The sequence below is a fragment of the Homarus americanus genome, unplaced genomic scaffold, assembly GCF_018991925.1.
Source record: "Homarus americanus isolate GMGI-L3 unplaced genomic scaffold, GMGI_Hamer_2.0 scaffold517, whole genome shotgun sequence".
Taxonomy (NCBI): domain Eukaryota; kingdom Metazoa; phylum Arthropoda; class Malacostraca; order Decapoda; family Nephropidae; genus Homarus; species Homarus americanus.
Window position 1 is genome coordinate 1 of NW_024721700.1, and position 10,164 is coordinate 10,164.

General features: G+C 42.7%; 1 protein-coding gene across 1 annotated transcript; it reads right to left on the reverse strand.

The window, feature by feature from the left end:
* Positions 1-6,412: 6,412 nt before the first annotated feature.
* Positions 6,413-7,955, reverse strand: LOC121861840. Its single transcript, XM_042359736.1, has 3 exons — positions 7,802-7,955; positions 6,631-6,808; positions 6,413-6,465 (listed from the first exon to the last, which is right to left on the reverse strand). The coding sequence occupies exons 1-3, from the start codon at positions 7,904-7,906 to the stop codon at positions 6,413-6,415; spliced, it is 336 nt and encodes a 111-aa protein (XP_042215670.1). The 5' UTR covers positions 7,907-7,955.
* Positions 7,956-10,164: the final 2,209 nt, after the last annotated feature.

Below are 10,164 nucleotides of genomic sequence, written 5' to 3' on the forward strand. Positions count from 1 at the left end.
CAACATGATTGGAGCTAACCGAGAGTTACGAGAGGCGGTGAACGGCTGGAACAACAGTGACAAGGTCGGGAATGCCCTTCTACAGAAACAGATAGAATGGCAGTTCAACCCCCCGACAGCCTCTCACATGGGAGGAGTGTGGGAGCGACAAATCTGCACTGTAAGGAAGGTCCTCCAGGGAGTGGTGGGCACCCAGACACTAGACGATGAACGCCTCAGCACTGTGTTCTGTGCCGTAGAAGAGATCATCAACGGAAGGCCCATCACCCCAGTGTCTGACGACCCAAAGGATCTAGAAGCACTAACGCCGCTCCACATACTAGGGATGAACCCGGAGACACTGTCCACCGGAGGCGATCGGTCCATGACAGAAGGGTACCGACGAAGATGGAAGCATGCCCAATTCATTGCAGACCAATTTTGGAAAAGGTGGGTAAAAGAATATCTCCCAACATTACGTCAGCGACAAAGGTTCTTCAAAACTCGCCGTAATCTCCACTCTGGGGATATCGTGATCATCTCTGGACAACCCCTTCCCAGGAGTCAGTGGATGCTAGGGAGAGTACTGGAAGCTCTACCGAGCAAAGATGGCCTGGTGCGAAGTGTTAAAGTGAAGACAAAGGACTCAGTGTTAATACGCCCAGTGACGAAACTCTGCCTGTTGGAAGGGGTGGGAGAGTGAATCTAATAATATGCCGTGATTTCGTGCGAAGCCCGACAGGGGGAGTGTTACCGCCATAATAAGATAAACTAGGCGAGAGAGAGAGAGAGAGAAGGGATGAGATAAGGGATATAGTGTTGACAACGAATTTGCTGACCAATCTGCTGAGGTGTTTCAATACGAAAACATATGGCCCTCGCCTCCGGGCTGAGATTGCCCTCGAGGGTAGTCTACTGATTTCTACAGGACAGACAACACGTTGGTTCAGACCACTAGACCCTAAAACGTGAGTGATCGTGAAGTATTAGAATCTGCTAAGAAACTCTAAATAACTTTAATAAGTATATTTGTGTACTGCAATTTGATCATATTATACCTATTGTCTCCTGTATCAATAGTTATAACATGCGAGTTATATATTATACCTATTGTCTCCTGTATCAATAGTTATAACATGCGAGTTATATTTAAGATGTTAACAGGCTATGTACTGTATATTGATTGTATTATTCATAATATGTGTCCTGAGATAACAGCATTTGTTATATGAGAAATGTTCTTTAACAGGCTTTGACCGAATTATATGGTACGCGTCAACGTTGAGGGTTTATTTCTCCAGCAACAAACCAATAACGCTCCTATGAGCGTTAACAACTAAGTTTAAGAAAATCAGAACGGGATTGAAGGAGGAAAGGAATAGACACTCGCCAGGAGATACACGAGCCAGCAAACACCCTACACCAAGTTCTCGGGATCCACGACTATTCAAAACAAACCATTAAAGATAATTCAACACAACGTCCTTGCCTGGACTCTGGCGAGGAAAACAGAACTTACTAACATATACAGCACAATAGACCCATACATCATCCTTATCAATGCACGCGGGCGAAAAGACAACGAAAAAAGAAAAATATTTAATTATCACGTCTACCAAAAAAATATCTACGAAGAGTTACATGACGGGACAGCAATAGCAATAAATCGAACAATTCAACACAAAATAATTGACAACTTCCAAGGCAACTTCTTGGCATTAAAAATAAACACCACCAAAGGACCAACAATAATAGGAACATCATACCTACCATTCAGAAGAACAATATTCCCGACAGGCGACCTCCTAAAACTTACCAGGCGAAACAGCCCGGCATACTTCCCAGGCGACCTGAACTCTCGACACCCAACCCTTGGACATCACAACAGAAACCCTGCTGGAGTAGTACTGCACAACCTAATTGAGCAAGGCAGCATTACACACCTAGGCCCAGACTTTCAAACATTCATAACACAGGGAAATTCTGGGAATCCGGACATAATTCTGACAAACAGACACCATCATTTTCACATACACATAAAACCTGGACCCGCCAGCACCAGTGACCACATACCCATAATAGCAAATATTTCCACATCTCCAATACAAATTCCCTCTACACCAAGATATTCATTTAATAGAGCAAACTGGGAAAGTTTCAAAACAGCTCTCAACACCGACGAAACACTAACCTGGTATTCAAAAATCACAATAGCCATGAAAAACAACATCCCAAAAACAACATATCGCACACTACCACATGCACAACTAACACACGAAGAAAAAATCATCCAAACCAGGTTCACCAACCTGCATGAATTTATAAAAACATATGGCTGAAGCCCACACATCACTGCATTATATAGAAACCTTAAAGAAGAACTACTGGAGATATGCAAAGTAAAACACGACGAGAAATGGAACCAGCTAATAACCAACACACAGGCAGACTACAGAAACCCAAAAGCCTTTTGGACTAAAATAAAAAAAAATCTCATGGGAACCAACTCAGAGGAGACCAGCTACCTTATAGACAACAATGGCAAGAAGATTACAAAACCTAAACTCAAGGAACCAATATTCAGAACATTCTGGAGCAGCATCTACCAAATCACGGATGAGGACAACCGAAACTTCTGCAGAGAAACAGAACACGTGGTTGAAACACACTTGAACCAAAACACAGACAAATGGCAACAATCCAGGACAATCAACCTCAACACGTTAGATAATAACGATCCACTAATTGCTCCAGTAACTACACATGACATCACAAAAACAATTGCCAGCTTCAAGAATAAATCGCCAAGAATAAGTCAAATAAACAAAACTGTGTTGCAAAACATACCACCACCAATGATCTAACAGCTTGCAGACATCTTCAATACATCAATAGCAAGCGGATTCTTCCCATCCAAATTTAAAAAGGCAAAATTAAGACTCATTCCAAAGCAAGGAAAGAACCCAACACAGGCAGAAAACTGCGTACCCATTTCACTCCTCGAAACACCTGGCAAAATCCTTGAAAAAGTAATAAATCAGAGATTAAGAAACCACCTAGAGTATGAAGACAAATACAACCATAGACAACACGGCTTCAGGAAAAACCGAGGCACCTACACTGTAATGGCCCTAATATATGAAGCCATCGCAAATGCAGCCAGCAACAGAAACCAATGCAACATAGTTTTCAGAGATGTCAGCAAAGCCTTCGACAAAGTATGGCATGAAGGGCTCAAATACAAGATCACTCAACTCAACATGCCACCCAACTTCACGGCTCTCCTTTGCAATTTCCTTGACAACAGACAAGGCAAACTCACCATCGACAACTACACAGGTCAAAACTTCACCCTCTACAGTGGAGTACCCCAAGGCAGCAACATATCACCAACACTATACACCATATATACAGCGGACATGCCTAAACCAAGAAACTCAGAGTACATTGCATACGCAGACGACGTAACACAAATTATACAATACCCAGGGAAATCAAAACAAATGATGGCAATCAGAACTAGCCGAAAAATAGAAACCATAAACAATTACGAAAGGAAATGGAAAATTAAAACTAACATACAAAAACTGAAGATAATTCACATAGCTAAAACTAGACCATACCCAATCATAGTCAACAATCAAAACATTCCATACGCAGAAATTGGGAAAATCCTCGGCCTCAAAATCACAAGGAACGGCATACTACCACACATCACAGAAAGAATTGCAAAAGCCAGGGTCCAATTAACTAAACTCAGAAGATTCCGAAAATTAAACACCAATATACAACTACACCTTTACAAAGCACTAGTCAGACCACACTTGGAATATCCCCCAATTCCACTTAAAACTATATCAAAATCAAATAAACTCAAAATACAAGCAATCCAAAACATAGCCCTCAGAAGAGCAGCAAAACTCACACCACCATATACAAAAAATTCCAGAAAGCTACACACAGAACATAACCTAACCACAATCAACATCAGAACACATAATCAAGCATTAGCAATATGGGAAAGACTACAAGAACTCGAAGACCCCATATTCCAACAACTAATGCAAGAAGACAATACCAGAACACACAACTGGTGGCCAAAGAGCATAACATTTGACACCACAGAACCAGAACCAATATACACGAAATAAAAACGAAGAATACTTAAAGGACACGGAGGGCCCCCCTCCCCAAACACCACAATCTACCTTAGCTTAGATTAGCTTGGCTTCCCTTCCCTTGCTGTAGTGGACATGAACTGCTGACATGGCAGATTTAACCTCGTCCTCGCAAGGTGGACAGCCCACGTGCTATCAATCTCCCTCTTTATTTCCCACTTCCCAACCTTTACCTTCCTCCTACACCGTCTTCTATCTTCCTGAGCCAATAGGCTCTCTTCTCTCCATCACATCGGATCGGAACGTCCTTCTACCTACAGCCACGCAGCACGCAACACCTCCTCTGAGCAAGCTCCTCACCAACCAGCTCTCTACTCCACGCTTGTAACCACGCTGCTAACCACGCTGCAACTTCCCAGCACCAAGCTGCATTGTACATCTAATACAATATATATACAGAGAGTGCATTGTGAGTTTCCTTTCTCCAACCCATCCTGAGTGCGAACCAACATCACGAAACCCCACAACGCTACACTTCTTTTTCATATTCATTTAAAGAAGGAAACACTGAGTGTACCTATAGAGCACATTCCCAATTCAATATACGGGTAAAAATACATTAACTTACCATCAGAAGATGAACAAGTTACTTTCCCATTCGACCACAGTTCGAGTGGTTGACTGGCTGAGGAGAAACACGTGTGATTCAGGGTTGGGGTTGGGGGGGGGGTTGGCGGTTACTGCATTATATTTATGAAATAATACGCAAGTAAAAATTCGCCACCTTATCAGCAGTATTTAACAATATCACCAAATCATTCAACCAATGAGTATTTTATGTACCTGAGAATCCAGCAAATACTTGTTTTTAGTAGTAACATATAAATATATGCTGGCAACATCTCAGATTCGGGAATGAACCTGTATGATACAAGTAGGGCCGTAGGACGGCGTAGGGCTTGGCGACGGTGTTTTCACTTCTAAGAACGAAAATTCCCAGGCACTTTAGTTAATTTTTCCCACGAAATCCCACTTATCGAAATCCATCAAATTTCATTCAACACCTTCCACGTAGGCCTACTTCTCCTATAGATTTGTGGGAATTTTCCATGAAGTGGCAGAACTGCTTCGCGACCCCAAGAAAAACGCTTGGCGACCCCATTTGGGGTCGCGACCCCAGGGTTCGGAAAGAGACTTAGAGGTACTTGTAAGCCCGGACTTACGGCCTAGAAAACAGTGCGTTAATGTTCTAAATAAGGCAATCAGAGTATTAGGTTTTATATCTAGAAGTGTAAGTAATAAGAGTGCAGAGGTCTTATTGCAACTGTATCTTGCACTAGCCAGGTCGCACCTCGATTATGCTGTTCAGTTCTGGTGCCCTTATTATAGAATGGATATCAATTCACTGGAGTCGGTGCAGCTAAGAATGACGAAGCTTATTCCGGGACTTAGAAACCTTCCATATCAAGATAGATTAAAGAAGTATTTAAGTGGGTGAAAGGAATCAACAGAGGAGATATAGCTAAAGTTCTTATAATATCCGAGCAGGATAGGACTCGTAGCAACGGATTTAAGTTGGATATGTTTAGGTTTAGGAGGGAGATAGGAAGGAACTGGTTCACAAATAAGGTGATGGACGAGTGGAAAAAGCTTAGCAGCTTTGTAGTAAGTGCTGGAACGCTGGAAAGTTATAAAAGGAGGCTAGATAGATTCATGGATGATAGAGAGTAGTAACTCTCGACAGGAGTTGCCATGCACAGGCCAACCGGCCTATTGCAGACTCCTTATTTCTTATGTTCTTGTGTTCTTAATACGACATCCGCACTCTTATTACTTACACTTCTAGATATAAAATCTTATACTCTGTTTGCCATATTTCGAATATTAACACACTGCTTTCTAGGCCGAAGGTCCGCCTAGGTCTCTTTCACAAGTCAACTTCTCTAGTTCGATGTTGTTAAGGCTGTATACGTTGACAATATTTGTTCTTCCAATATTAAGTACGCTGCACTCGCTGGTGTTGAATTTAATTTGCCATTTTTCTTACCATTACTGCTGTTTATTTAAATCTTCCTGTAGTGCATTTGCATCCTGCACTGACTTAATCTGCCGCCCTATTTTGGTGTCATCCGCAAACTTGCTTATGTCACTGCTGATCCTAGTATCTAGATCGTTTATGTAGATTATGAACAAGAGTGGGCCCAGTACTAACCTCTGGGGAACCCCACTAGTTACACAGCCCCACTCAGATTGAAAACCATCTACGCTGACCCAATTTAAAACTTTCCCCTCGATACCATGAGCCTTAAATTTTCTCAGAAGCCTCTAATGCGGTTCTCTGCCAAATGCTTTGGCACAGCTCCCGTGTCTAATGATTTTGTAAATAAATTTACGAGGAATCCGCTAATCTGTTCCTTACACTCTTTCAAAACGCTAGGGAAAATTTCATCCGGCCCTGAGGATTTTGTCTTCTTTAGGGTGCTTAATCATTAGGTGAAATAAACTTACGTCAAAGTAATTTAGCAACACTCACCTCCCATATTCTCAAAGGGCACCAGCTCATCCAACAGATCCTGACGATTGGTAGGTGTAGTAATGAAACCCTTGAGACCTTTACACAGTTGGACAGCGTGGTGGTATCTGAGCGTTGGTAAAGGTACGGTCGAGCGGCCTCGGGATATTGATCTGCAAAGGTCTTTTAGTGCCACTTCCTGTAATGGAATCAGGGTCATCTTATTGTTGATATATGACGTTGTTGTTGTTGTGATGTATTACAGTTGTTGTTATAATATTTGATCGGTGTTGTTGGTGTTAGGTTATGTTTGGTTAGGTTAGGTTATATTAGGGTAAGATGGGTTAAGATAAGGTAGGTTAGGTTAGATTAGGCTGTATTTGCTTTGGGTAGGTTAGGTTAGATTAGGTTAGATTTGATTTGGGTAGGTTAGATTTGGTTTTCGTTAGGGTACAGTTATAGGTAGGGTAGGGTAGGGTAGGGTAGGGTAGGGTATACTTGGTTTGGATAGGGCAGAGCAGGGTATATTTGGTTTGGATAGGGTAGGGTACGGTAGGGTATTTTTGGTTTCGATAGGGTAGGGTAGGATATGGAAGCTTAGGTTAGGTTAGTGTACATCTTAATAAGCCACTTAGTATATTTCAATAAGCCACATAGTGTAACTTAATAAACCAAATACTGCAACTCAATAAGCCTCATAGTGTAACTTAATAAGCCACATAGTGTAACTCAATAAGCCACATATTGTAACTCAATAGCCACATAGTGAAACTTAATAAGCTACATAGTGTAGCTCAATAAGGCACATAGTATAATTCAATAAGCCAAACAGTGTAATTTAATAAACCACATAGTATATCTCATTAAGCCATATGGTAACTCAAAGAGCCACATAGTGTAACTTAATAAACCACATAGTGTAGCTCAATAAGCCACATACTGTAGTGTAACTTAATAAGCTACATAGTGCAACTCAATAAGCCACATATTGTAGCTCAATAAGCCACATAGTGTAACTTAATAAGCCATATAGTGTAGCTCAATAAGGCACATAGTGTAACTCAATCAGTCACATCGTGTAATTCAATAATGCACTTAATGTAACTCAATAAGCCACATAGTGTAGATCAATGAGACACATGGTGTAGCTCAACAAGACACATAGTGTACCTTAATAAGCCACATAGATTACCTTTCTTTCCAAGTTGTGCGTCACCCATCGACCAGACCAGCTGATGACGTCACCCTCGGGATTGACCTTGCAATTAGCCATGTCCAGAATTTCCTCTTGGGTCATGACACGGCTCCACAAGTTGACCTGACTTAACCTTCCGCTTAGTGAGTATGGCATCTGGGTTAAGAGAGTTCAGAGGTGTTAGAGATGTAGTTGCGGTGTGTGTGTGTGTGTGTGTGTGTGTGTGTGTGTGTGTGTGTGTGTGTGTGTGTGTGTGTGTGTGTGTGTGTGTGTGTGTGTGTGTGTGTGTGTGTGTGTGTATAAAGCAGGAGGACCTCTGCTTACCACCCGTCTCCACTCTCTCCAGGAGAATATATGGGAAAAGGAGGAAATCCCCCAAGCTCTTAAAGATGCCTCCATCATCAATATATATGGGAACAAAGGACACCGGTCAGACTGTGGCAACTACCGCGGGACCTCGCTGATGGCTGTAGCTACCAAGATTATCGCCTGAATCTTCCCAGAATCTCAATGTGGCCTTCGACCATCACGTGGCACCACTGACACGATCTTTGCTGCCCGTCAAATACAGGAAAAGTGCAGAGAACAGCTTCATGACCTGTACATGGTTTTCATCGACCTAACCAAGGATTTCGACTCGGTCAACAGGGAAGGCCTCTGGTGGACCCTCAGCCATTTTGATTGCCCACCAAAATTCATCGCCATTGTGAGGCAACTCCACGATAGCATGAACGGCAGTGTCCTGTACAATGGCACCCAGTATGAGTTCTTCCCCATCCAAACGGGGGTAGAACAAGCATGTGTACTGGCTTCAACTCTCTTTTATTTTTTTTTCTTGGCTGCCTTCCCTACTTGTGCCAGTGTCAATTTAGCCGGCGGGGTGAACAACCAATACTGGATGAATGGACTTTTCACCATAAGACGACTCTGGGCAGGAACAAAGGTGCCGGCAATTTCCATTACTGAACGTCAGTGTGCAGACAATCTCACCCTCGTCGTTCACACTGAACGTGATCTACAGAAGATCCTGAACACCTAGGCAGATGCGTATGCACACTTTGGCCTCGAGGTGAATGTACGTAAGACTCAGATTCTCTTTCAGCCAGCCCTGGTTCACCCACACCACGATTATTCACCCAGCTCAACGGTACTACCCTCTCTAATGTTACCCACTTTCAGTATCTCGGCTCCCACCTGTCCACCACTGTGGACATCGATGAAGAGATTCAACATCGGATCAGCTATGCATCTTAAGTTTTTGGCAGACTCCGTACCCGTGTCTTGAGCTATATGGAGCTGAAACTATCTACAAAGTTACATGTATATCGAGCAGTGGTCTTCCCCACCTTTCTACAGTATATGGCAACGAGACGTGGGTCACATACAGAAAACACCTCAAGGCACTTGAAAACTATCACCAACGTAGTCTAGGTTCTATTATTCCTCCGAATTCGCTGGGAAGACAAGAGAACAAATGCCAGTACTCTCGCTGACACCAACTGAAGGGGCATCGAGGTTACCATTATCCATGAACACCTATGCTGGACTGGTCATGTTTCCCATATGAACAACAGTAGACTGGCAAAACAACTACTTTACAGTCACGTAAGGAGGAGTAAACGTAACGCTGGCGGGCAACGGAAAATGTATAAGGGTAGTCTTAAGACAAACCTGAAAAAGTGCCAAATCGACCCCCTTACCTGGGATACGATCACTCCACACCGTAACGCTTGTAGGAGCACCACACGAGAAAGTGTCAATACTTTCGAGTTAGACCGACTGCATACTGAGGCAAACAAGCATCAGCACCGGAAAGACGCTGCCGCCGCCCCTCCCGCACCTAATGTAGCCCTTCATACATGCACCACCTGTGGACGATCCTGCTGGTCCCGTATAGGCCTCTCGAGTCACCTCAGAGCTCACCAGAGCTGAATGATCGTCATACTCGATTCCGAGTGACAGCAAAGTAGTAGTAGTAGTAAAGTGTGTGTGCCTGCGTGGGAATATGTGAGTACGTTTTTTTGTGCGTTTTTTTGTGCGTTTTTTTGTTTCCTTGTGGTTTTATATATATATATATATATATATATATATATATATATATATATATATATATATATATATATATATATATATATATATATATATATATATATTTCATTAGCCCAATAGCACGCGGACTTCTACATACAATCAACACCTCAACCCGCCAGGATTCGAACCCACGGCCCACTAGCCCATGACTGTGACCGGGGAACGCTAACCGCTGGACCACCAGGATACTAAAGCAGTCCTAGACTTTGTTATATTTCACACAAAGCCTGTTCAACGAGCTTATGGCGCCGTGAACCTCTAATGGGGAC

Excerpts from the sequence above, each read along its gene's own strand:
- LOC121861840 (XM_042359736.1), bottom strand. The coding sequence starts at position 7,906 with ATGACCCAAGAGGAAATTCTGGACATGGCTAATTGCAAGGTCAATCCC. Across the intron at positions 6,809-7,801 it reads CGCACAACTTGGAAAGAAAG|GAAGTGGCACTAAAAGACCT; the intron begins GTAATCTATGTG and ends ATTCCATTACAG. Across the intron at positions 6,466-6,630 it reads GCCCTTTGAGAATATGGGAG|ACACGGGAGCTGTGCCAAAG; the intron begins GTGAGTGTTGCT and ends CAAAATCATTAG.